The following is a 27735-nucleotide window of genomic DNA, read 5'->3' as shown; positions in this document are numbered from 1 at the left end:
ATACGCCTTCCGTTGCTGGCCCCACCAACCTGATCCGGGCCCCTACTAAACTGATAGTGTATTTGGTGCATATGTTTCCAGTGTGGTATAGTGGTTAAGAGCGGTGGACTCTGATCTGGAGAACCGGGTTTGATTCCCCACTCTTCCATATGAGCGGCAGGCTCTAATCTGGAGAACCGGGTTCGATTCCCCACTCCTCCACATGGGTGACAGACTCTGGTGAATCGGGTTTGATTCCTCACTCCTCCGCATGAGTAGCGGACTCTCCACATGAAGCCAGCTGGGTGACCTTGGGCTAGTCACAGTTCTCTCTGAACTCTCTCAGTCCTGCCTACCTCATAAGGTGTCTGTTGTGGGGAGGGGAAGGTGATTGTAAGCTGCTTTGAGACTCCTTAAAGGTAGAGAAAAGCGGGGTATAAAAACCAACTCTTCTTCTTCCTTGCACCTCACTGGCTCTTAAATATCCCTGGGTTGGTCTGTCCGCCAGGTGGCCTCCGAGGGTGCCAGTGCTAGAGGGGTGCCCGCCACTGGGGCCATGATGCTTGGCAGGGGACGGGGGAGGGACTGGCAGGGAGCTGGCTCCCTTCTTCCCTTGCTTTGTTGCATGGGCAGGGAGAGATGCGGGGTGCTGCCAGGCCCAGTTTCGCCTGTCTACAGGGACATGAGGAGTACAGCAGTGACTTCTTTCCTTCTCATGGCCGTGTGTGTGTGTGTGTGAGGCAGGTACCATGCTGTAGCCCCCCTCCTGGCCTATCTGCCAGGGAACAAGGAATGTGGGCAGCAGCTTCATATCTCTCTGCAGCCTGACCGGGGAGGGGTGGGGCGAAGAGGGCAAGGGCCACCCTAGCACGCCTTGCCTGTTGACTGGGAGACAAAATGGGTGGCTGGTTGGTTCTTGCCTCCCTTTGGCCCTATTGCACATGCAGCTGGGGGTTCTCGGGATCCTGTTTCTTCATCATCCAATGTTCACACCCATACATAGTAATGGGGAATACTGTAGAAAACGTAACAACATAGTATGCAGAAAAAGGAAGACAATTGTACCTGGCTAGTTTAGGCTGAAATGCTGGCGTACGCCCTTTGGGATTGGGTGCCTTGTTGAAGTGCATCTGACTGCACATTGCAAGAATGCATCCCGTCTTCCAGAAGAATGCTGTGTTGGTGTGCTGTGTTACAGTGTGAGGAACCTAGCTGCTTTGGCTTGCTAGTATAAAAATAAAATGCCCACTGTTTAAAGAGCTGTCCACTTCTTGTATATGATGATAGTGACATTGCTATATCAGAAAGACCAGATAATGCAATTTTATGCATGCAGGTGGTAGTAATGGGGAAATTTCCCCAAAACTTGTGTGTTCACGCGGGGTGTGTGTATGTGTTTCTCAAAAGGTTTAAGTGAAGGGAAAACCAAACTAAAGAATGATCTATGCTGTACTAATGTCTAGACAAAACTGGCAGCATATAATGTAAGCAGTGCAAAAATCGATTCAAACAAAATAGTGCAAATATCACTATAAAGGTACATATATGTACACACTATACATACTATTACAACAATTCCTAAACTTATTGCTATGCCTTTGTTTTACCAGTAAAGTGAAATAAATTTCACAGTGAAATTTATTTCACTTTACTGGTAATGTATAGTGTGTATGTATATGTACCTTTATAGTGATATTTGTACTATTTTGTTTAAGTGGAAGGAAACCTGTTGAGAGAGAAGAAAGATTTTAAGGGCAATTTGTCAGCTGTTTTCAGGCTGAAGCTGTGGTTTCGGTAAGCACAAATGCTTAATCGCGGAGGGGTGCAACTTTGTTCGTTTCTCTTTGCAGGCTCACGGGGCCTTCGGGATACGTAACAGATGGACCAGGAAATTATAAATACAAAACGCAGTGTACGTGGCTCATCGAAGGAATGTGAGTAAGAAACACCTTGATTTCTATGGGGCGCAACTGGGAATTGTTTTTGTTTGTGCATAGTTGATCGTCCATGTGTTGTTGTGGGTTGTCTAGATATGGATCGTGTGCATGTGATAGTGTTAACATTCAGATTAAAGAATTAGTTTTCAAGTTGGGAACCACTGAAATGCCTAATTTATCATGACAACGCTATCATCTGCATTGTTGGCTGTTGGAGAGCCAGTGTGGTATAGCTGTTAGGAGCGACAAAGCTGGTGAATTGGGTTTGATTCCCTGCTCCTCCACATGAAGCCAGCTGGGTGACCTTGGGCCAGTCACAGTTCTCTCCGAACTCTCAGTCCCTCCTACTTCACAAGGTGTCTGTTATGGGGAGAGAAAGGGAAAGTGATTGTAAGCTGGTTTGATTCTCCTTAAAAGGTAGAGAAAGTCAGCATATAAAAACCAACACTTCTTCCTCCTCTTCCTGTTCTTCCTCCTCTTCCTCTTCATCTTTGCCTTCCTCCTCTTCCTCCCACTCTGCCAAGAAGCTTGCTGGGAGACTGTGGCCAGTCATTTCTATCGCTTTCTCAGCCTAACCTCCCTTAGAGGCCCCCTTAGAAGAGTGGGATTGCAATAAGTTAAAACAACTCATCTAATGGAAGGGCCGCTGGTGGACCACGACCCATACAGAGATCACATCCTCTTCTTGTTACTTGGAGCATGCAGCTCTCTTCCTAAGCTGTAGCAAAGAGAGTAGCTAATCGTGGGGCTGAGAGAATTCTGGGCAAAGCACCTTCACCAGCAGACGTTCCTTCTTCTCCAGCTTGGTGATGCTGGGAAAGATCTGTGTATATGGACTTAGGGGGTCAGGAAGGAATTCTCCTCCAAGCCAGATTGGGCAGGGATCCTGGAGGGTTTTTTTTTTTGCTATCATCTGGGCGTGGAGTAGGGGTTCACTGGGGGTGTGTGGGTAGGGGAGGTAGTTTGGAATTTCCTGCATTGTGCAGGGGGTTGGACTAGATGACCCTGGTGGTCCCTTCCAGTTCTATGATTCTATGTGGTAACAAACAGTCCAATGTAGTGACTGTTTTAGCTGCTTCCAGGGCTATTTGTTGATGGGGGCAAGACAGGGCTTTATCTGCTGCTCTCGAAGTGTTGGGTAGCATTCCCTTTCAAGTTCAAACTTTTGGTTCCTAACCCAGCCGTCCAATTATTTTTATCGTGCCAAAGGCAAGAGAGGCTGCAGCTGACAAAGTTTCCTCCTGTGCATGAAAAAGTCTACTTTTTCCCCTTCCAAAAGAAACGTTGGCTTCTCTGATGTTGTCCCAAATTCACATTTTTGTTCAGGCGAGTCGTCAAAGGAACCATCAACCTTTTAGCATTAAGCTGTGCGAAAGAGCGGCTCTTAATGATAATTGATCGCCCTCCCCAGCTGCTTTCAGTGGCTTTTTTGGCAGGGTTTTTTTTTCTTTTAAAAGGGTGGCACATTTATTGTCCATTCCTCTAAGGAACAAGATCTAGAAAATGTGGTCATTAAAACATTAAAAACATGAAGGCTGTAAAATGTTTGTCTGCTAAATTTTTGGGGTGCCTCCTAACACTGAAGAAAATTTGCCAGTGTTTGATGTCCAAAGAGGAATAGAATTGACTGCGTGAGTCAGTGCTTCCAGAATGTCCCAGGTTCAATCCCCAGCATCTCCAGTAGTAAATCAAGTGAAAGACCTGGAGAGCTGCTGCAGTCTGAGTAGGCAATACTGACCTCAATAGCCCAGAGTCTTGACTTGGTAGAAAGCAGCTTCATGAGAGCCGGCATTGGTATAGTGGTTAAGAGCAGTGGTTTGGAGCTGGGGAGTCTGATCTGGAGAACCGGGTTCGATTCCCCACTCCTCCACATGAGCGGTGGACTCTGATCTGGTGAACTGGATCCCCCCCCCACTCCTACACACATGATGCCAGCTGGGTGATCTTGGGCTAGTCACAGCTCTCTTAGAGCTCTCTCAGCCCCACCTACCTCACAGGGTGTCAGTTGTGGGGAGCGGATGGGAAGGTGATTGTAAGCCAGTTTGATTCTTCCTCACGTGGTAGAGAAAGTCGGCATATAAAAACCAACTCTTCTCCTCCTCCTCCTCTTCTTCTCCGCCACCTCCTCCTCCTCCTCCTCCGCTTTGTGCTGCGCAGAGCTGCAGTTTGGGAACTTGCCAGCTCTGGAAGTTTCTGAACTGCAACTCTGCACAGGGGTAAAAGTCATCAGTGTGAATTCACAGGCAACCATTCAAAGAACACACGTTACAGGTAATTAACATGTTTTTTTCATTGTATGGGGACATACTCAAAAGAAATGCCCACAACATAAAAAACAGTGGTGGTGGGTGCACTCATCACTCATGGGGGATGCAGTTGTCGTAATAACAAGGATCTAGCATGCAATTGAGATAGATCCTGGAATCTGATGCAAGCCTTGCTTTAGAAGGGTTCCAGTATTTTGCTGTTGTTCAGGCCGTTAATGCCACACATGTCTCTTCGTACAACTCATAGTTAAATTGTGGAACTCCTTGCCCCAGGATGTGGAGACGGCTGCCAACTTGGAAGGCTTTAAGAGGGGAGTGGACGTGTTCATGGATGAGAGGGCTATCCATGGCTACTAGTCAAAATGGATACCAGTCACGATGCATACCTATTCTCTCCAGGATCAGAGGAGCATGCCCATTATATTAGGTGCTTTGGAAAGCAGGCAGGATAATGCTGCTGCAGTCATCTTGTTTGCGGGCTTCGTAGAGGCACCTGGTTGGCCACTGTGTGAACAGACTGCTGGACTTGATGGGCCTTGGTCTGACCCAACAGGGCCTTTCTTACATCCTTATGTCTTGTTTCTGCAGGCCAAACACAATCCTGAGGCTCCGCTTCAATCATTTTGCAACGGAATGCAGTTGGGACCACTTGTACGTGTACGATGGGGATTCAATTTACGCCCCATTGGTGGCAGCTTTTAGGTAAGCCCCGGAGCACAGTGTGAAATTAATTGGTATGTCTTGTTGGTTTGATGCAGTTCGTTATGTTCTGTCTTGGAAGCTGGACGTTCCTGGCATTGCCAAGAGTGGGATTGTTACACCGGCAATAGCAGGGCTGGGGGTGTCTTTTGGTCTGATCCCAGCAAGGCGCACCACTCTCTCTGTCCAGGCTTCAGAGGATTTCACAGTAACAAAATGTTGTTCTCAAAACATCAGTTTCCTTATCGTATATGTTTTAAATAAGCTTCTTTTTCTAATTTGATCAAATTTTGCTCCCTGTGTTATACTAAGTATGTGCCAACAATAAGGACGCTTTTCACCAGCATTGGCCAGATAAATTTTGCATTGTCTGTATTGAATTTACCTTATGGTCCACCCATACCCCAAGATCCCATTCACATACACTGCTGCCCAGAAGTGTATCCCCCATCCAGTATGCACGTTCCTCATTTTTGTTACCCAGGTGTAGAACTCAGCACTTATCCTTGTTGAATTGCATCTTGCATATTCAAAGCATACAAATTGTATTCTAGGCTTGGGCACAAAAGGCTACTTTTGGCCTTAACCTGATTATTCTTAAGTTTTTTTAAGGAAAGAACCTGAAGTGAAGTTATTTTTGCCTAGAAATGGTGCAATGAACCGTTGGTTCAATTTGGGAAGCCGTTTGGGCCGTTGGTTTCCAGCGGTTAACGAAAGTCTTGCAGAGGCCGACTTTGGAACTGTGCTTGCGTCCGTAAAGGCAGAGTGAATGTGATGAGCGTCTGCCGCTCAGACTCCTCAAATTAATGAGATTTTAATTGGCCTCCGAAGTGAGTTAAAAAGCTTTATTCCGAAACCGCTCGCAATGACAGGAATCTGGCGCCTGAGGAAAATCTCATTTTGATACACAAAAATAGCTCTTTTTTTTTTTGGCCATCTGCTTTAGCGCTAGGTGGGAACTGCTTTAACGTGTTCATTTTGACATTTGCCTTTCTTGGCCTTACTCAGTTGGCTTAAGTAAATTTAGGGCATGGATTAAACACGGGTGTCTCTCAGGTTGATGGAGCAGCCGAAACAATCTGCTCAAAGCTTCTCATTAAACCGTCGCTGCTGTGTTTGGCATTTTTAACTCCACGTTCCCAGTTTTATTCTTTAACGTGTCATCTGTCAGGTAGGTTGACTTTGCTTATGCCTGGTGCCTAGGAATGCTGAAACTTTCCCCATTACAAACTTGTCTGATACAGGATTCTATCAAATGCATTTTAATGTATAGAAAGTTCCAAAATGCGTTTTAAACCTTGGTTTGAAGGTTGCTTCTTTGTGGCAGAAAAGAACAACCAAAATGATCCGGGGGCTAGAGCAACTGCCCTATGAGGAGCGGTTAAAACGCTTAGGGCTCTTTAGATTAGAATGAAGGCAGTTAAGGGGAGACATGATAGAGGTCTATAAAATTATGCTTGGTATGGAGAGAGTGGACAGGGAGAAGGTTTTCTCCCTCATAATACTAGAACACGGGGTCATCTGCTGAAGCTGGAAGGTGAGAGATTCAAAACAGATAAAAGGAAATATTTCTTCACACAATGCATAATAGAATTGAGGAACTCCCTGCCCCAGGATGTGATGATGGCTGCCAACTTGGAAGGATTTAAGAGGGGAGTGGACATGTTCATGGAGGAGAGGCCTATCCATGGCTACTAGCCAAAATGGATACTAGTCATGATGCATCCCTATTCTCTCCAGGATCAGAGGAGCAGGCTATTTCTATGAGGTGCTGTGGAACCCAGGCAGGATAATGCTGCTGCAGTCGTCTTGCTTGTGGGCTTCCTAGAGGCACCTGGTTGGCCTTTGTGTGAACAGACTGCTGGACTTGATGGGCTTCGGTCTGATCCAGCAGGGCCTTTCTTATGTTCTTATGTCCTCCCATCACCTGCTTCAGAAGAGACTCCAGCAGGGGACGGCTTTTCCCCAGACGCCTTTGAGGCAGTCAATCTATCTCGAGGCTGTGGGGGAAGGGGCATGACAATGCCAGGAATGCCCCATGGCAGCTTCAGAGACTGGCAGGCGGGGCTCAGGCAGCGGGCTGCACCCGGGAACCAGGCCAGAGGAGGAGGCCGGCAGCAGGTGAGGCCCTTACAGGCAGATAGAACCGGCTCTTGGAACCTCATGGGAGGGCAGGAGAAGGGAAGCCCAGCCTGGGAGGCCAGTGGCCCAGATTCACATCAATCACCATGAGCCCGCCCCTGGAGAGAGGGCGTTGGGGGAGTCTGGGGTCAGCCCATCCGCAGGCAAGCCTTTATTAGGCCATGGAGGAAGGGCCAGACCTATCCCATGTCGGACAGGGAAAGGTCAGAGAGAGAGGGAGGGTCTAAGAGTGTTGCCAACCTCCCCCCACCCCCCAAAAAAATTCTGAGACCCTTACTTAGGCACAGCTGACAGAAAGGAGAGTGCAACAGCCCCGGATCTTGCCCTGAATCCTTGCTAGAATGCAAACTCATTTGTACTTCTAGCAAAAGCAGCATAGGCACTGGACCTATGCCACTTTGGGGGAGGAGCTGTGGCTCAGTGGAAGAGCATCTGCTTGGCATGCTGAAAGACCCAGGTTCAATCCCCAGCATCTCCAGTTAAAGGGACTAGGCAAGTAGGTGATGTGAAAGACTCTTTTCTGCCTGAGACCCTTGAGAGCCGCTGCCAGTCTGAGTGGACAATACTGACTTTGATGGACCGAGGGTCTGATTCAGTATAAGGCAGCTTCCTGTGTTCATGTGACCGGTTAACTTGCCAAGACAATGGATGGGTCTATGAACATCTCCTTCGACACGCTGGAGATGTTTTAACGGGTGTCCGTTGTGATGCAAGGACAAAGTGGCGGTTGTTAGCCGGCCCCTGGTGAACAATGGGGCTCTCTTGACATTAAGCTGCGATGAAACATTGACTTTAGAGCGACGGGCACGGAGTGCCGTGTATGCGTCATTAGCCTTTAAGAACCCGAGTTCTCCGGGATGCTCTCAGTGCGAAATTATTTCCTTGACATGCCTCCAGATGTATCCTGCGTCGAGCAGCTAAGTGGCCTTACTCCAGGGATGGAGAGTTTGGCGTGAGAACTTGGCACATGTGAGGGTCTCTGCTTCAAGGGATTTCTAGGCAGAAAAATATATCCAGGCCACATTAAAATGTTCAGCAGGGCTGGGAAAGAGAACTGGGACAATAGGTCTTCTCAGGCTGGGCCCCCTCATGATCGGGAGCGGGTTTTTAAAGATCTAGGTATTGAAAATAGAGCTTTTCCAGCCATGTTTGCTGAACAGTTAAGGCACCGCTGTCAGATTGGAGCTCTGGATCCTTGTGTCTTTCTGCTTCCGCTTCTTTCTGGGAGCCGTCTCAGGCCTTTTACGCATGGCTGTTTCGCTCGCCATCACCCCTCCAACGACTTCGGGTCTTTGTGTTAATTATGCATGCCGTTTCCGACTGTCAGGGGTCGCCTCGCTCTCCCCCTGCGTTTCCGCACATTGTGCATGTGTTTTCAGGGACCTGTTTTATGTCGAATTTGAAAACCCATGGGCACCACGGCACCCACCAAGTGTTTTTAGAAAGTGGGTCTCTTGGCCAGGAGGGCTTCTAATCGCCCATTAGAGATCTGATTGGCCGGACAGATTAAAACAATATTTCAGCTGCAATATTAACTTTATTCTCTCACTCCTCCTTCCCAGTGTATATATTTTTTTTAATCGCCCCTCTTCTCCCCTACACGTGGGTCTGTACGGCTCTGCCTCTTGTGGCAGCTGTTTTCTGGTTGCGCCATGTGCCAGAATCCCAAAGGTGGCCACAGGGGACCCCCTGTTCTAGCCAAACTTTTTAGAGGGAACACTTGGTCTGCTTCTGACATAAGATGCGACAGGGAACAAGAAAGAGAGAGAGAAAGAGAAAGTGAAAGAGAGAGAGGGAGAGAGAGAGAAAAGAAAGAAAGAGAGAAAGAGAAAGAAAGAGAGAAAGAGAGAAAAAAAGAAAGAAAGAATATAAAAAAGAACATTATAAGAACATAAAAAAAGCCATGCTGGATGAGACCAAGGCCCATCAAGGCCAGCAGTCTCTTCACACAGTGAACTGAAAGAGAGAGAGAGGGAAAAAAAGTAATTCATTTAAAATTGGCTTTGGGCTCATTCATTCCCACTCTTTGCAGTTCGGCTTCTGTCAAACGAGCAGAGAGGAACTTTCTCAGTATCTTTCCTGGCCTGCGCTGCTGCCTGCCAGTTGAATGGAAAGGAGCGTAAACCCTGCTCGCACGTTGCCAGTGAGAAGTGGGTGCGAGGCCAAGAACAGAATTTCCCAAGAACAGCATTGTACGGAGACTGGTAGAGGGCAGTAAGCAGGATATGAACAGTCGCACCCCCTCGTCCGTGAAAGGGTCTCTAAGAGAGGGTCAGCGCAGTGTCAACCGAGATCAAAGATGACCTTGGCAGCTCACCAGATCTGCATCCCTGCCGTTTTCCTTTGTAATTTTTATTTTAGCACTTCGGTCTATAATATTAATTTTCAACGAAACATCATCAAGTTTTCTTTTCCTTTTCTTTTTTCCCCTTTTCCCCTTCATCTTCAGAGGAGTCTCTTACTTCAGCTTTGCCTTCTGCGTTACCGTTTTGGTGACTCGCACGGTTCGTCTCGTGGTGACCGTTTTCTGTGTAACAGTAACGGTCGAGGGGCATTGCAGTCTAACTACGGATAGATCACAAAAATTACAATAGATTTAATATGCTTAATAGATTAATTTTGCAGCCCAAGCAGGCTTCTAAAGGTCAGGAAATTCATTATTCACGTGCTCACCTCTTTGGTTGCGATTTCTTTGCTGCCCTCTGTTCCGCTTGCCTTCAAGAGTCCCTCCCTGGAGGTAATTCCAGAGGCAAATGATAGCATTTTTCATCCTTGTAAAAATCATGTCGGGAGTGAAGGTCCTTTGGTCTGCTCATCTTCATTGAGAAATGAGGGAATTCCCGGCTGCTCAACCGACACCGTGCGGCCTATTATGACATCAGATAAACACCCCAGACAATTAGAAGAGGCGCACTGTTAACAAGTCAGAGGCGGGCAACTCTAACTTGCCCCCATTTTTTAAAAAATAAGATTTATTTAATCAAAAAAAAAAACACATTTTAAGCAGCGAATGAGGACAACAGAAGACCATCCTTGTCTGGTGACATAAAACATAAAATGGGAGAACCCTTGAAAAAAAATAAGCAAATGCTATCGTTGCATACATGTTAAAAAGAAAATCCAGTATTTGGAATTCATGGAGTACAAATAACATTTGTTCAAAGTTAAAATGAGACATGATATTTGATCTTGTGTGTGTGTGGGGGGGGCATAAGGTTAATAATACCCTAATAAATAACAAGCTAAACTAGAAATCAGTGATTTGAACAAATCCCACCCCATTGAAGAAGTAGGTCAGAATTCTGGTAAAATTTAGGTATGCCAGCTCAGCTACCGTAGTTTATTTATTGGTCTGAGTTGCTTCTGAAAATCTAACTTGCCCCCATTGTGCCCCAAAGCACCCATCTTGTAGGCTTGGAGGGAAATGCCCTTTGCATTTATAAAAGACAGGCTCCCGTGAATTGTGAAAATGTCATTTCAGGTGGCCTTCAGAAATCGCTTCCTGAGCACTGAACAAATGTGACAGATGATGTTGGTGTGTGTGGGGGTCGGTGGGTGGAAAGGGCTGTGGCTCAGTGGTAGAGCATCTGTTCGGCATGCAGAAGGTCCCAGATTCATTCCCCGGCATCTCCAGTTAAAGGGACTAGGCAAGTAGGTGATGTGAAGGACCTCTGCCTGAGACCCTGGAGAGCTGCTGCCGGTCTGAGTAGACAATACTGACTTCAATGGACCAAGGGTCTGATTCAGTATAAGGCAGCTTTGTGTTTGTGTGTGTGTAAAGTGCCATGAAGTCACAGCTGACTTATGGTGACCCTGTACAGTTTTCAAGGCAAGAGGTGAGCAGAGGTGGTTTGCCATTGCCGGCCTCTGCGTAGCAACCCTGGACTTCCTTGGGGGGTCTCCCATCTAAATACTAACAATAGCCAAACCTGCTTAGCTTCCGAGATCTGATGAGATCAGGGTAGCATGGCCCATCCAGGCCAGGGCATTTTCTGTCTGGACATCAGATTTCTATAATCTGTAGTCTATAATCATGCCCTGTCAATCAAGATGCCTTCCTCCTCAAGAGTGAGAATGGAACCTTGATTACTTCCCATGAAGGTTCTTTCTGTTGAAGATAGATGGCATCTACATGACATTGCACTGTCAATAAGCTGGGCTCCGATTTGGTTACCAAAGTGGAGAAAAAGCTCTCTGAAGAAGCAGCCTAGGTCAGCCAAGGGTATGTGTGTGTGCCGTCAAGTCCCAGCTGATTTATGGTGACCCAGTAGGGTTTTCAAGGCAAGAGACACTTGGAGGTGGTTTGCCACTGCCTGCATCCGCACAAGCTGAGAGAGTTCTGAGAGAACTGTGACTGGTCCAGGGTCACCCAGCAGGCTTCTTGGGGAGGAGTGGGGAAACCAACATGTTTCACCAGATTAGAGTCCTCCATTCATGTGGAAGAGTGTGGAATAAAACCCGATTCTCCAGATTAGAGTCTGCTGCTCATGTGGAGGAGTGGGGAATCGAACCCAAGGAATCAAACTTGTTTTGTTCGCGTTTTGAGAGACCTGTTTTATCTCGAATTTGAAAACACGAGGGAACGCCAGGGGGCGCGGGAGGCAACATCTGACGGTTGGAAATGGCGTGCACAATCCAAACAAAGACCCGAAGACGTTGGAAGGGTGCCGGCAAGGGAAACAGCTATGCATAAAAGTCCTTTCTTAAATTCTAGCTCAGCGTACTGCTGTTTCCACCATGGTGTAATGCTGCTGAGCTCCGGGCGTCTTGTTTTCCGATAATTATGTTGGTGATTTTAGATAAGCTGCAGGCTTCGCCATCAACAAACAAATTCTCATTTTCTCGGTGAAACGGTTGTTTAGTAAATACTAATATCATGTCCTCTGATCACATCACTTTTGTAATCTTGATCGACCTCTTCTGATGGCTAGACTGAAAGGGAGCACGTGGCCGGTCATTGGAAGATGTGACGGCAGCAATCTTCTCTGATTCATCGTGTCTTGGCTTTTTGAGCCCGCGGGTCAAGCTGGGCACAGCATGGGCGAATTCCATCAGACTTGGGCTGTGACTCAGGGATAAAATGCACACTTGGCATGCAGAAGGCCTTGAGTTTGATGCTTGGCGTCTCCAGTTAGAAGGGTTTGGGAATGCCTTTCCCTCTCTGAGCCCGTGGAGTGGCAACACCAATCTCAGTAGAACCAGAGCTGGTGTTGATGGACCACTGGTCTCCCTTGGGATTAGCTCATCTACATCCTGAAAAATGTGCCTGCCTGTTCACATGGAAAATAAGGAGTGGGGCATCTTTTTTTCTTTTCTTTTTTAACCTTCTACAGGAAACAGTGCAAGAGAGAAGGGAGCCAAATCTGGCCCCTGTCTGTCTTTGGTGCATTTCGAGTACCTTTCTTCTACTGGGGGAGGGGCTGTGGCTCAGTTTACTAGGAAGACTATGTTTACAGGGTGGTTTGCCATTGCCTTCCCCAGTCATCTACAGTTTACCCCCAGCAAGCTGGGGGCTCATTTTACTGACCTCAGAAGGATGGAAGGCTGAGTCAACCTTGAGCCGGCTACCTGAAACCGACTTCCATCAGGATCGAACTCAGGTCTTGAGCAGAGCTTTTGACTGCAGTATTGCAGCTTATCACTCTGGCCACCGGGCTCATTAGATTAATTACAGTAAGACATCTTTTCTGGATAGGATATAAATGGACAAGGTAAATAGTGGATCTTCTTTTGGGTGTGGTCCTGGCTGGGTGTTCACTCCCTTTAAGAACATTCCAAGGTTTACAACCATTACCCTCTCTCCTTATTTCAAATGATGATGGTTGTGTTTTTTGGCCTACCCAATTAAAAGCAAGCAAATATTTCAGAGGAGGAGTCTTCAATAGTCAGTCAAGGCAGTGAGAGTTTTGTTTAAGTGACACAATTTTGTAGAAATGGCTGCCAGACAGACTTTCCTATAAAGGTAAAGGTCCCCTATGCAAGCACCGGGTCATTCCTGACCCATGGGGTGACGTCACATCCCAACGAGGCAGACTATGTTTACGGGGTGGTTTGCCAGTACCTTCCCCAGTCATCTTCCCTTCACCCCCAGCAAGCTGGGGACTCGTTTTTTTAAAGACTTTCCTAGCAAAGGTAAAATGTCTAAAACAAGACAAGCATTGCACTTTAATTTATGTTTTTTCCCCTGGCTACTGTCAAGGGCCTCTGTCTCAGCCACACAAAATGTCTTAAGCTTGCGTTTTCAGCTCTGAGTATTTTCGACGTTCATTTTGGGAGGGGGGTGCTAAAACTTTACTGTCTTAATAGAGTGTTGTGTCTTCTTCCAGTGGTCTCATCGTTCCAGAGAGAGAGAGCAACGAGACGGTGCCAGAAGTAGTGGCCACCTCGGGCTACGCCCTCCTCCATTTCTTTAGTGATGCTGCTTATAACTTGACAGGGTTTAACATCACCTACAAGTAAGTTGGAGCTGCTGCGCAGAACAAATACAAAAGGTTTTTCCAGCTCTGTACATGTGTTAAGACATGGCATATGTAAATTAGAAAGTTGTGTGTGTCTGCAGCAAAAATAACAGAGTCTTGTTGTGTGTGTGTGTGTGTGTGTGTGTGTTATGTGCCACCAAATCGCTTCCAATTTACAATGACCCTGTGAATTAATGGCCTGGGAAATGTCCTATTGTTAATAGCCTTGCTCAGGTCTTGCAAACTGAAGTCTTATGGTACCTTAGGAATAAAATTGTGTTAGTCTTTATGCTACAGTAAAAATCATAGAATCATAGATTTGGAAGGGACCACCAGGGTCATCTAGTCCAACCCCCTGCACAATGCTGGAAATTGACAACTACCTTCCCCCTCAAACCCTCAGAGACCCCCACTCCATGCTCAGAAGATGGCAAAACAAACAAACAAACCCCTCCAGGATCCCTGGCCAATCTGGCCTGGAGGAAAATTGCTTCCTGACCCCAAAGTGGCAATCGGCATTACCCTGGGCATGCAAGAAAGGGCCAAGAGAGCCAAACACTGATGCAAACTTTCCTGCCCTCCTTCTCATGATCTGCCTAAGGTCATAGAATCAGCATTGCTGACAGGTAGCCGTCTAGCCTCTGCTTAAAAACCTCCAAGGAAGGAGAGCTCACCACCTCCCGAGGAAGCCTGTTCCACTGAGGAACCACTCTTAACTGTTAGGAAGTTCTTCCTAATGTTTAGGCGGAAACTCTTTTGATTTAATTTTGATTTAATGAAATACTAATTTCAATGTTAGTATTTAAGATGCCGCAAGACATCTGTGTGTAGACATACAATATCAACTTGTCTTTGTAGATGGGAAATCCTATGTCTAAAAGGTCACTTTATGCCTTCAAAGAAAATGGCTTTAGTTTCATAGTTCGGCAGGTGATTGCTTCACACTTAAGAACAAGAATAGCTAGCAGTGTTGATATTTATGTTGTTGATGTTGTAGCAGAATTAACATTCCTCTGTTGGGCGAAATGCAGGCTGGGTCCTTCTTCAAACAAACCTTGCATATAATTGGTCACGTCTGTTCTTTATTTCTTTTAAAACATTTCTGTGCTGCCCTGCTACCTGAATAGGGTCCCCTAGATGGCAAGCATCCAAAAATTTAAAACAGCATTTAAAATAACATCTACATATATAAAAAACATTTAAGCACTTCAATAAAAAACATGTAAACACACATAAAACGATCAGGGAAGAGGGCCAGTAAGAGTTATTGGGGCTGTGCCAAACCAAACAGAAAAGTCTTCACCTTCTAGCAGAGACTACGATAGAGGGAGATGGATGTGTCTGCCTTGGGAGGGGAGTTCCAGAGTTTGGTTGCCATGACCAAGATGGCCGTTTCTCATGTTGCCGCCCATCCAGCCTCAGATGGGGGGGGGGGGGCACCAGAAGCCGCACCTCTGTGGATGACCAGAGTGGACAGGTGGGTTTGTATGGAAGAAGGTATAAGAACATAAGAAAAGCCATAGAACATAAGAACATAAGAAAAGCCATGCAAGCCAATGATGGATCAGACCAAGGCCCGTCAAGTCCAGCAGTCTGTTCACACAGTGGCCAACTAGGTGCCTTTAGGAAGCCCCCAAACAAGGTGACTGCAGCAGCAGCATTATCCTGCCTATGTTCCACTGCACCCAATATAGTAGGCCTGTTCCTCCGATACTAGAGAGAATAGGTATGCATCATGACTAGTATTCATAAGAACATAAGAAAAGCCTTGATGGATCAGACCAAGGTTCATCAAGTCCAGCAGTCAGTTCACACTGTGGCCAACCCGGTGCCTCTAGGAAGCCCACAAGCAAGACGACAGCAGCAGCATTATCCTGCCTGTGTTCCAAAGCACGTAATGCTTTGGAACATAGGCATGCTCCTCTGATCCTGGAGAGAAGGTATGCATCATGACTGGTATCCATTTTGACTAGTAGCCATGGATAGCTCTCTCCTCCATGAACATGTCCACTCCCCTCTTAAAGCCTTCCAAGTTGGCAGCCATCACTACATCCTGGGGCAGGGAGTTCCACAATTTAACATATAGGTCGGCTTCTTCTGAAGTCCTCTTATTTAAAAGCAGCTTCTAATTCTGCACCCTGACCTTTTAAGACCTTTTCTCTGGAAGCCAGGAGAGACCAAATCGAAACCCAAAAGTACAAAGTTGCAACCCAAAGCGGTCCACCATTCTTTTCCCGGACTCCCGTGAAACGCTTCTGAGCATAACATTCTAAAATCTGCAGTACCATCTTGTGGCCGCAGTTGGTATTTCACCCCGTGCCACTGCATAAGGGTTTTATTGAAAGGGAGCGCACAGCAGTAGAGAGAGCCAGCGTGGCAGATTGGTTAAGAGCGGTGGACTCTAATCTGGAGAACCGGGTTTGTTTCCCCAGTCCTCTGCCTGGACTCTAATCTGGAGAATGGGTTTGATTTCCCACTCCTCCAAATGAGCGTCGGACTCCTATCTGGTGGGCTGGGTTGGTTTCCCCACTCTTCCACATGAAGCCGGCTGGGTGACCTTGGGCTAGTCACAGCTCTCTCTGAACTCTCTCAGCCTCACCAACCTCACAAGGTGTCTGTTTGGGGGAGGGGAAGGCGATTGTAAGCTGCTTTGAGACTCCTTAAAGGTAAAGAAAAAGCAGGGTATAAAAACCAACTCTTCTTCTTCTACCTGCCTTGATTCTCAGAAGGCTGAAGAAACAGAATGTGGCCTTCCTGTCCAGCAGGGCTGTCTGAAGTTCCTCAGCCTAGCCAGCTACCTCATGGCCAAGGCCATTGAAAAAGCAGCTCCACCATCAGCTCTTGCCACTGTGTAAACCGATCCTCCTGTAAGGCTGTGATTCTAGTCATGGCTGCTACTCCTTTCTCTGTGCTCCACCTGCCCTGTGCCACCTACACGAGAACATCTTGCTGTGAGATCCTTCAGAAGGCTTAATGTCCCCTGGTCCCCAGAAACATATTTTACAAGGCCAGAGAAAAAGTGACCTTTTTGCCATCCTGACTTGAGAACACAACTTGGTCATTGCTTAGAATCATAGAGTTGGAAGGGGCCAGACAGGCCATCTAGTCTAACCCCCTGCTTAATGCAGGATCAGCCTAGAGCATCCCTGACGAGTGCTTGTCCAGCCTCTGCTAAAAGACTGCCATTGGGGGGGAACTCACCACCTCCCTAGGCAGCTGATTCCACTGTCAAACAACTCTTACTGTAAAAAAATATTTCCTAATATCCAGCCAGTACCTCTCCTCCCGCAATTTAAACCCATTGTTGCGAGTTCTACCCTCTGCTGCCAACAGAACCAGCTCCCTGATCTCCTGTAAGTGACAGCCCTTCAGATACTTCAAGAGAGCAATCCTGTCCCCCCTCAACCTCCTCTTCTCCAGACTGAACATTCCCAAGTCCCCCAGCCTTTCCTCGTAGGGCTCAGTCTCCGGGCCCCCGGTCATCCTCATCACTCTGCATCCGGTCCATTCTGCCCACATCTGAGAGTATGTGATGGTCAACAGGAACAGCTCCCTGCCCTCCTCTAAGTGACAGCCCTTCCAATACTTAAAACCCTTCAGCGTCAGCCTTTCTGTTGCCCAAACCGGAGCCGAGGAGTGTTTTAAAATGGTCCCTTCTGTCTTCTTGGCAGCATCAACGTGTGCCCCCAGGACTGCTCGGGCAGAGGGGAGTGCAGGCCCAGCAACAGTAGCAAGGTGGTGGAATGCGAGTGTCTGGAGCACTGGAAAGGAGACGCCTGCGACGTTCCTCATTGCCCCAAAGACTGCGGCTTCCCGGACAGAGGGCGCTGCGGTGCAAACGGCACCCAGGGGTGCGAGTGTCACTCCGGCTGGCAAGGTAGGTCATGCCCTGCTGTGATTAAGATCTCCTGACTGAACATCGCATGCTTGAGAGATACAGTGCCTCATAATGTTTGTGGGGGTTTTGTGTGTGTACCTGTTAGAAGCTTATACTCTGGAAACCTCTGAAGTTTAGAGATGTGGCTGCAAAAAAATTGCTTATTGTCTTAGAGCAAGTGTCTCTTACTGTGCTAGTCTGAAACCCTTGCCTCTTTCTTCTTCTTTCTGGCCTCTTCATGTCCTCAACCTGCAAATGGGCAAAATCAACAAATGCCCGTACTCGTGCTTTCCCTGTTGTGGCTCCCGCCTTGTGGAGTGGCCTACCTGAAGAGGTCATGAGAACATAAGCCAAGCCCTGCTGGATCAGACCAAGGCCCGTCAAGTCCAGCAGTCTGTTCACTCAGTGGCCAACCATTTGCCTCTAGGGAGCCCACAAACAACACGACTGCAGCAGCATTATCCTGCCCATGTTCCACAGCACCTAATATAACCGGCATATTCCTCTGATCCTGGAGAGAAGAGGTATGCATCATGACTAGTATCCATTTTGACTAGTGGCCATGGATAGTCCTGTTCTCATAAGAACATAAGACAAGCCATGCTGGATCAGACCAAGGCCCAGCTAGTCCAGCAGTCTGTTCCCACAATGGCCAACCATTTGCCTCTAGGAAGCCCACAAATAAGCCGACTGCAGAAGCATTATACTGCCTGTGTTCCAATGCACCTAATATAATAGGCATGTGTGTGCCTCCTCAGCCCAATTCACCAGTGGACAGTATAGTAGAACTGTAGACAGCTGAAGAATGAAGCAATTGTACACTGGCTTCTCTGAGCTTCTGGTAGAGTCTGCAGCTCACTGTGATTGACACTTTCGTTGTGGGAATAATACTTGTGAGCGTTCCGTGACATCGCAGTAGCGATGCCGATGGTTTTAAGCCTCTAAGCTGTAAATATGTATTCGAAGGTGTACATATTTATATCACATTCTGTACGCTAATAGTAAACGTAGATTCAGCTCAAACCCAACCCCTTTCTGACTATATATTACTCTTCCTACACACTTGACACTGAGAGACACTGTCCTTCAGTGTTACTCCTCTGAAGATGCCTGCCACAGTTGCTGGCGAAACATCAGGAAAGAAAATACCAAGACCACGGTTACACAGCCTGGATAACCTACAAGAACCAATGAACTCTGACCGTGAAAGCCTTCGACAGTAAACGTAGAGTTTTGTTTTATGTATGTGTAATGGCATCTTTTCCCTCCCAGGTACTGACTGCTCGATTCCGGTCCCAGCGAACAAGTCATTTTGGACTCGCGAGGAATTCCACGTCCCCAAACTTCCCAGAGCATCTCATAAAGCCGTGGTCCAAGATGATATCATGTGGGTGGTTGGCGGTTACATGTTCAATCACACGGATTCCCAGATGGTTTTGGCGTGAGTAAAATGCAAAGGTTTTTTAAATTATTTTCCAAGTTTTAAACAGGACCTGGTTTTGTGTGTGGGCTGATCTCACGTGACTATGCTCTTATCGTTAGAGTGCCTTGCACTGGCTGCCTAAACACTGTTTTGCCCTACCCTGCTGCCATGGATTCTCTCCCAGGGCATCCCGCGGATCAGCCATCCACCTTGGTGCTGCCAGCCTATTCAGTCTATCTTGCATGTGAGGCATGGTTAAGTTATTCTCCTTCTTCCAGAGATGGTTTCCAACCTAGCCTAGGTCTGTGCAAGGATGGGGAAGATGCAGGAAGTGGTTAGGAATCATGGGATATTTTAGAGCAGGGGTCCCCAACATGGAGCCCACCAACTCCTTTCCTGGTGCCTGCCAAGTGTTTTTAGAAAGTGGGCAGTAGAAGAGCAAGATTCGAGTCCAGTAACATCTGAGAGACCAACAAAGTTTTTCCAGAGTGTAAGCTTTCAAGAGTGAAGCTCTCTTCATCATATACAAGTAGAAATAATAATAATAAAATAATTTACAAAATTTATATCCTGCCTTTCTGCTCTTACAAAGGCCCTGAGGCAGCTAATAATTTAAAACATGCATGATAAAAATCACAGTATAACACATAAATGATGAAATCAGGGAATGGAGATCTCTGAGCACTTATATCCCAGTCAGAAGGTGGTCTAATCAAGCCGACTGTGTTTTGCTTTGTACCTCTACAACCTGACTCCCCCCCCCTTTTTTTTTTTGCAACACCCCTCCCACTTCCTGGCTGGGATAAAAGGGCCCAGGGATCTCCATTCCTACTTGAATCTAATGAAGGGGAGCTTGACTCTCAAAAGCTTCTACCCCGGAAATCTTGTTTGTCTCTAAGATGCTACTGGACTCAAATCTAGCTCTTCCATGGTGGGTGGTTGTCCACGCAGCTCTGTGTATAGCAAGTTTCCAAGCACTGGGGTTCCAGGTAAGGAAGGTTTAATGAAGAAGCAGCAGAAGAAGAGTTGGTTTTTATATGACGACTTTTTCCACCTCTTAAGGAAGAATCAAACTGGCTTATGATGACCTTCCCTCCCCCTCCTCACAACAGACACCCTGTGAGGTAGGTGGGGCTGAGAGAGCTCGAAGAGAGCTGTGACTTGCCCAAGGTCACCCAGATGGTTTCATGTGGAGGAGTGGAGAAACCAACCCAGTTCACCAGATTAGCATCCACCGCTCATGTGGAGGAGTGGGGAATCAAACCCGGTTCTCCAGCTCAGTCTCCAAACCACCGCTCTTAACCACTACACCACGTTTCTAAAATGAATACTTAAAGAACGTGGTAAGCGTCCATCCTGTTTAAAACACACACACACACACACACACACACACACACACACACACACACACACACACACACACAAACAGGTAGCAGTTAACTTTATCAAAGTTGTCATTACCAAATCTGTGTCTGTATGATTTGTGTGTTTTTTGTTTATGTGCAACCTTTTCGGCATTTGTTCTTGGTTTCCTGTGTTCTCCCTTTTGCATTCAGAAGTGTAAATACCAGCTTTGTACAGGAGTGCTAAAGTACGCACCCATGTGTTTTGCCACCCTCCGTTGCACAGGTATGACCTGGTGACCAAGGAATGGCTGCCTTTGAACAGCAGCATAAATGCCGTCGTGATCAGATACGGACATTCGGTGGCCCTGCACGAAGTAAGTGGCTTTTGTTCTTGGCGTCGTGCTTCTGGTCTCCTTTGTGTTCTGGCTCTGTCTTGGGTAAATGTCATCTCCCTGGCAAAGCAGTAAATGCACCCGTCACACCCATCCCTGTTAGGCCAGACAGGTGACCAAGGTGGGCAGACCAATGTATGGGTTTACAGGATTGACACAGGAATCTGCCCTTCTACTGAATCTGACCCCTGGTCTATCAAGTCCAGTATTGTCTGCTCAGACTGGCAGCAGCTCTCCAGGTCTCAGGCTGAGGTCTTTCAGATCACCTACTGCCTGGCCCTTTCAGCTGGATATACCAGGGATTGAACGTGGGACCTTGTGCATTCCAAGCAGATGCTCTACCACTGAGCCATGGCCCCTCCCTCCAAGGACACCACATGAACACATGAACTGCCTTACACTGAATCAGACCCTTGGTCCATCAAGGTCAATACTGTCTACTCAGACTGGCAACCACTGTCCAGGGTCTTGGGCAGAGGTCTTAAACATCACCTACTTGCCTAGTCCCTTTAACTGGAGTTGCTGGGGGTTGAAGCTGGGGCCTTCTGCATGCCAAGCAGGTGCTCTACCACTGAGCTGTGGGTCCTTCCTAAATGACACTGCCTTCTACTGAATCAGACCCTTGGTCTAATTGAGGACAGTATTGTCTACTCAGGCTGGCAGCAGCTCTCCAGGGTCTCAGGCAGAGGTCCTTCACATCACCCACTACCCAATCATTTTCCTTGACTGGGATCAAACCTGGGGCTTCCTGCATGCCAAGCAGATGCTCTATCCCTGAGGTACAGCCCCCTCCTCTATGAGGGAGGGTGAGGGGTGGGGCCTTTCTTTAGGGATCCGATCTGCCGAAGTACTTCCTTCGTAGTTCTTAAGAAACAGGAGCTTGTATTTAGCCATGGTAGCAATTTCTGCTCCACCGCCCCCACTGCAGACCCCTGTTTTCTTCCTTATCATGTTCCTGAAGACAGTGAAGAACCGAATCCTTATTGCTAATTTTAAAAATGCAGTATGTAACAATCTCTGGCCAGAATGCCATTCTTCACAGTATGGTCTGTTTCTCAACCTGTCATGCTGTATGTTTACTAATAAATGTGTGGGTGAAGCCGGGTTGCGTCAAAGTCTATCTGTGGTTCTTGAAATGTGCTGGCAGACAGGCATGTGCACCAATCACAGTTGCACTTGCGCATATGTGCCTGTCGTACCATATCTTGCATTTACTCGGGTGCTTCAGCACTTCAGGCTCTGAGTGTTCCTGTATTGGCTCACCTATTTTATTCAGTGCATTTTTAATTTAAAAACAAAAACAAAACACACCATACTTTCCCCCCCAGAATAAAATCTACATGTACGGAGGCAAGATAGACGAAACAGGGAATGTGACCAATGAGCTGTGGGTATTCCACATCGCCAACCAGTCCTGGGTTCAAGTGGTCCCCAAAGCTAAAGAGCAGTATGCAGTCGTCGGCCATTCGGCACACATTGTCACGAAGGACGACGGCACCGTCGTGATGATGGTCATCTTCGGGCACTGCTCTCTCTATGGGTACATCAGCAGCGTGCAGGAATACAATCTGGGTAGGTATTGCCCTGGACGGAGGCTCTCCATCTGTCATTTGTAAAGGGGAATTTCCAACCCAAGTGGGAGCTATGCAGTCTCCCTGCACCTTTGGTTTTTGCTGTTCCCAAACTCCTTGACCCCCTTAATGTATCTTGAGAAAGTCACATGCACAATGGGTCTCCATTATTTGTGCCTCGGGTTGGTTCTCCTCCTCTGTAGGTTCATCTGCTGCCACAACATAGAATCATAGAGCTGGAAGGGACCACCAGGGTATCCGATGGAGAGAAGGGTGCTGGCAAAATATTGTCGAAGGCTTTCACGGTCAGAGTTCATCGGTTCTTGTAGGTTATCTGGGCTGTGTAACCGTGGTCTTGGTATTTTCTTTCCTGATGTTTCGCCAGCAACTGTGGCAGGCATCTTCAGAGGAGTAACACTGAAGGACAGTGTCTCTCAGTGTCAAGTGTGTAGGAAGAGCAATATATAGTCAAAAGGGGGTTGGGTTTGAGCTGAGTCATTGTCCTGCAAAGTATTGAAGGTAATGTGCTAATCATTGTCCTGTAAGTATCAAGATAATGTGCTAATGAGGGTGTGGTATGTTAATGTGGAACCATTGCATCCTGAAATGATCTGTTATCCAAAGCTAATCCGCATGGCTATTGTGGACTGTAGTCTTTGTTAGTCTGGAGGTTTTCAGGACAGGAAGCTAAGCCTTATTCATTCTTAAACTCTCTTCTTTTCTGTTAAAGTTGTGCTGTTGTGAGTTGGTTTCCGGTAGACCTTGTGACCTAACTGAAAGTTTGTTTTACGGATCGCTACTTACACAAGTAAGTTTCACACAGATCGCTACTTACACAAAAACTCCAACCACCACCCCCAACAGAAAAGAGGAATAATCAAAACATTAATGGACCGTGCAAGACGGATCTGTGAACCACAGTTTCTCAAGGAAGAAATTAATCATCTAAATTACGCACTGCAAGCAAACGGCTATTCCAGAAATGAAATCAGAAGAGCCATTAAACCAAACAAAAATCAGAAAACTCAGGAAAAACAGTCTCCCATAGGAAAGGTATTCTTGCCATTTATTAAAGGAGTCACTGATAGGATGGAGAAACTTTTGAAAAAACATAACCTACAAACAGTGTTTAAACCCACCAAGAAAATACAACAGATGCCACGATCAGCAAAAGACAAAAGAGACCCTCTCTCCTCTGCAGGAGTATATCTTATACCTTGCAGTTGTGAACAACATTACATCGGGACGCAGCATACAAACAAGGATAAAAGAACATGAAAGATACTGCAGACTTGGCCAACCTGAAAAATCAGCAGTGGCTGAACATAGACTGACCCAAACAAGACACAGGGTCTTATTCCAAGACACTGAAATACTGGACAATTCTACCAACTATTTTGTCAGATTACACAGAGAAGCCATTGAAACTCATAAAAATCAGCAGTGGCTGAACATAGACTGACCCAAACAAGACACAGGGTCTTATTCCAAGACACTGAAATACTGGACAATTCTACCAACTATTTTGTCAGATTACACAGAGAAGCCATTGAAACTCATAAACATCAGCACAACTTTAACAGAAAAGAAGAGAGTTTAAGAATGAATAAGGCTTGGCTTCCTGTCCTGAAAACCTTCAGGATACAATGGTTCCACATTAACATACCACACCCTCATTAGCACATTATCTTGATACTTACAGGACAATGATTAGCACATTACCTTCAATACTTTGCAGGACAAAGACTCAGCTCAAACGCAACCCTCTTTTGACTATATATTGCTCTTCTTACACACTTGACACTGAGAGACACTGTCCTTCAGTGTTACTCCTCTGAAGATGCCTGCCACAGCTGTGGGCGAAACGTCAGGAAAGAAAATACCAAGACCACGGTCACACAACCCGGATAACCTACGAGAACCGAAGGGTTCTGGCGTTGGATTGTAGGACTCCCGAGTGTCGAGCGTGGCTGCTTCATATTTGCCTGTCTTTCTCTCTTAGCAACCAATACGTGGAGTATCTTGCAAACAGACGGCGCGTTGGTGCAAGGGGGATATGGCCACAGCAGCGTTTACGACCCGAACACCAAGTCGATCTACACCCATGGTGGTTACAAGGCCTTCACTGCCAGCAAGTACAGGCTGACTGATGATTTATACAAGTTTGAAATTAACAGTCACACTTGGTAGGTGTATGTGGAGGTGCACACACACATGCAAGTGGGGGACCCACAACGAGAAGGGGCACCTCATTTCCCCCTCCCTCACTGTTCCTCTTCCCCTTCCCTGAAAGCCGCCACAGCTGGTCCCCTTTTCCTGCTTCCTTCACGCCTTCCCACCAAACAGCAAACCTACCTATCTGACTCTCTGTCTTCTTCTTGACCCCCATCTGCCTCTACCTAGAAAGACTATGGCCCAGTTGTGTGGGGCAGGGCCCACTTGCATGGTAGGGAACTCTCAAAGACTCGGGGTGGGGGGGAGACATCACTTTCCCCCGTATACCCCTCCCCACATTATTTCCCCTTTCTCTCCTCCTGGCAACCCCCATATCCTCTCCCCTTTCCCTGCCACTGAATGTCTACCATTTTTTAAAGCTGTAGGTGCTCCTTGTATCATTTTTTTTTAACCCCTCCAAGTCTATTTTTTTTTAGAACAAGATTTTACATTTTTTCTGCAAACCAGGAGCATTTATCACGTTTGTAGAAAGATCTGTCTTGCTCCAGTCACTGATTTAAGTATCCTCAGATTTGGCCAACTTGACAATTAGAATATATGATGATATTTATGTTGTTTTAATGATGTCAGCTGCCCTGAGCCTGGCTTCAGTCGGGGTGGAGGGCTAGACACAAATCGAATTAAATAAAGAATATATATATATATATATATATATATATATATATATTTCCAATTCAGAGCTTACAGCCTTTAGTGACCAACTGAAGAATACTAGCAGTTGAGCTGGTGCTAGTCTGTTGTGAACTGAATTAAATTTGAAGAGAAAATTGGAAATGTCTCGCTGGGAAAGCATGGTTGCTGTAATGAATGTTGCGGCTATGTACTTTCTGACCTTTTCCTCCGTTGTGGTAGGGTGTTCGAAAGAGTCTGCTCACAAGAGATAAAGTAGAAACGCTTTGGAATGTATTGATCACACCGAGAATTAGATGTAGCTTGTAAACAGAGACTCTGTGGACCTCTCTACATGATTGGCTAAGAAAGCTAAAAGTGGCTGTGCAGGGAGAACAAAAATTTATCATTTTATAAGATGTGTTCTTAACCATTAAAATGTTAAAAAATCAGATAGTTTCTAAAGTGGGCAGGGCTTATGTATTTAAATTTCTAACAGAAGGGTAAATATGTCTTTTAAAAAACCGGAGATGTGTTTATCCTCATTATCAATATATCTGATTGTCAACACGGCCAAATTTGTACAAGGGTACCTTGGAAATATTGCTTTTATGGACAAGGACTTAGTTGGGGACAGCTGGTGGTTGATCCTGAGGCCTTTAAGAACATAAGAAAGGCCATGCTGGATCAGACCAAGGTCCATCAAGTCCAGCAGTCTGTTCACACAGTGGCCAGCCAGGTTCCTCTAGACATTGTGTGAAGAAATACTTCCTTTTATCTGTTTTGAATCTCTGACCCTACAGCTTCAGCAGATGATCCCATATCCTAGTATTATGAGACAGGGAGAAAGGCTTCTCCCTATCCACTCTCTCCATACCATGCATAATTTTATATACCTCGATCATGTCTCCCCTTAACCACCACCTTTCCAAGCTAAACAGCCCTAAGCGTTTTAACCGCTCCTCATAGGGCAGTTGCTCCAGTCCCCTGATCATTTTGGTTGCTCTTTTCTGCACCTTCTCAAGCTCTGCAATATCCTTTTTTAGGTGTGGTGACCAGAACTGTACACCGTATTCAAAGTGTGGCCTCACCATAGATCTGTACAAGGGCAGTATGATAGAAGTAGTTTTATTCTCTATTCCTCATCTAATTATGGCCAGCATGGAATTTGCCTTTTTCACAGCAGCCGCACTCTGGGTCGACATCCTCATCAAGCTATCCACTACCACCCCAAGATCCCTTTCTTGGTCTGTCGCTGCCAGCACAGATCCCATCAATATATATGTGAAGTTGGGATTTTTTTGCCCCAGTATGCATCAGTTTACACTTGCTCACATTGAATCTTTTTACCATCCTACTCTGCATTATCTCTGAAATGGAGATCCTGCTTACCCTATGTGATTTAGGAGATGGTAGTATATGAAATCCATTCTTGTTTTTTCCCCCTTTTAAATTTACACAGGATAATTCTTAAAGACAGCAAGTTTTCCCGATACTTGCATTCCGCTGTGATCATTAGTGGAACCATGCTGGTGTTTGGGGGGAACACACACAACGACACGTCTATGAGCCACGGTGCTAAATGCTTTTCTTCCGATTTTATGGCATATGACATAGGTAAGTGCTTTTCAGATGTGGCATTAAACTTTGTTCCTCGTGAAAGCTGATGTCCAAATATGAACTGTAGCTCCAACTGGGGGCTCGGCTAACCACTGACACTTTAATGCAGGATCTCTGTTAATGAAGAAGAAGAAGAGTTGGTTTTTATATGCCGACTTTCTCTACCACTTAAGGAAGAATCAAACCAGCTTACAATCACCTTCCCCTCCCCACAACAGACACTCTGTCAGGTAGGTGGGGCTGAGAGAGCTCCAAGAGAACTGTGACTGGCCCAAGGTCCCCTAGCAGGCTTCATGTGGAGGAGTGGGGAATCGAACCTGTTTCTCCAGATTAGAGTCCGCCACTCTTAACCACTACACCACATTGGCTTTCAGTGTGCTTCAGAGGGGGTTCCGCCAGTCACACCTTTCCTTTTTTCTGCTCTTCTTCCACGTCCAGTTGCCACCCAAAGCAGTACTAGCATTTGCCACTTGAGCTGAAGCTAAACGTAGAAATTCCTGCCCTCCAGTAGAGGTCACTGTTCTGCCATTCTACCCTCAAAGCAGAACACATAAAGCTGCCTCAGACTGTTGCCGGTCTGAGTGGACAATACTGATTTAGATGGACGAAGGGTCTGATTCAGTATGTGGCAGCTTCTTGTGTTCATGTGACATCCTTGAAAAATCATGTTCAATGTTGTACCCCTTGGGTGGATGGGTGCCGGTCTGCTTCAGGGCTAATTGGATCTGTCTGTAAAGGTCGTACATTTCCTTCCTAAGCCCCAAAAGAACAGTTTGGTCAGTGACGGCACACCAGTGTCCACCTTTCCTGCCCTCTTCCATCTTGCGCCACTGTGGGCAAGGAGGCCGCTCGATCCCATGGTCCGTCATGCCAAGCCTGTAGGGTTCTTTCATTAACAACCTAGAATCATGGAATAATAGAGTTGGTCACAGAACCAGCATTGCTGACAGATGGCCGTTCTTAAAATCCTCCAGGGAAGGAGAGCTTACCACCTCCCGAGGAAGCCTGTTCCACCGAGGAACCGCTCTAACTGTTAGAAAGTTCTTCCTAATGTCTAGACGGAAACTCTTTTGATTTAATTTCAGTCCGTTGGCTCTGGTCCGACCTTCTGGGGCAACAGAAAACAATTCGGCACCATCCTCTATATGACGGTACTTGAAGATGTGGGTGCAGAGTTGGT

At 46.6% G+C, this 27735-nt stretch overlaps 1 protein-coding gene across 1 annotated transcript in view; it reads left to right on the top strand.

The window, feature by feature from the left end:
* Positions 1–27735, top strand: part of ATRN (attractin) — a 176162-nt gene that overhangs the window by 44935 nt on the left and 103492 nt on the right. The window contains exons 2-10 of the mRNA XM_056855209.1: positions 1830–1913; positions 4772–4885; positions 13351–13479; positions 17154–17359; positions 18632–18800; positions 20412–20502; positions 21849–22092; positions 24094–24277; positions 26398–26552. Of these exons, the coding sequence (XP_056711187.1) occupies positions 1830–1913; positions 4772–4885; positions 13351–13479; positions 17154–17359; positions 18632–18800; positions 20412–20502; positions 21849–22092; positions 24094–24277; positions 26398–26552 (1376 nt within the window). The remainder of the gene's footprint in view (positions 1–1829; positions 1914–4771; positions 4886–13350; positions 13480–17153; positions 17360–18631; positions 18801–20411; positions 20503–21848; positions 22093–24093; positions 24278–26397; positions 26553–27735) is intronic.

The sequence above is a fragment of the Euleptes europaea genome, chromosome 9, assembly GCF_029931775.1.
Source record: "Euleptes europaea isolate rEulEur1 chromosome 9, rEulEur1.hap1, whole genome shotgun sequence".
Lineage (NCBI taxonomy): Eukaryota > Metazoa > Chordata > Lepidosauria > Squamata > Sphaerodactylidae > Euleptes > Euleptes europaea.
This window is presented reverse-complemented; position numbering and strand designations above follow the sequence as displayed.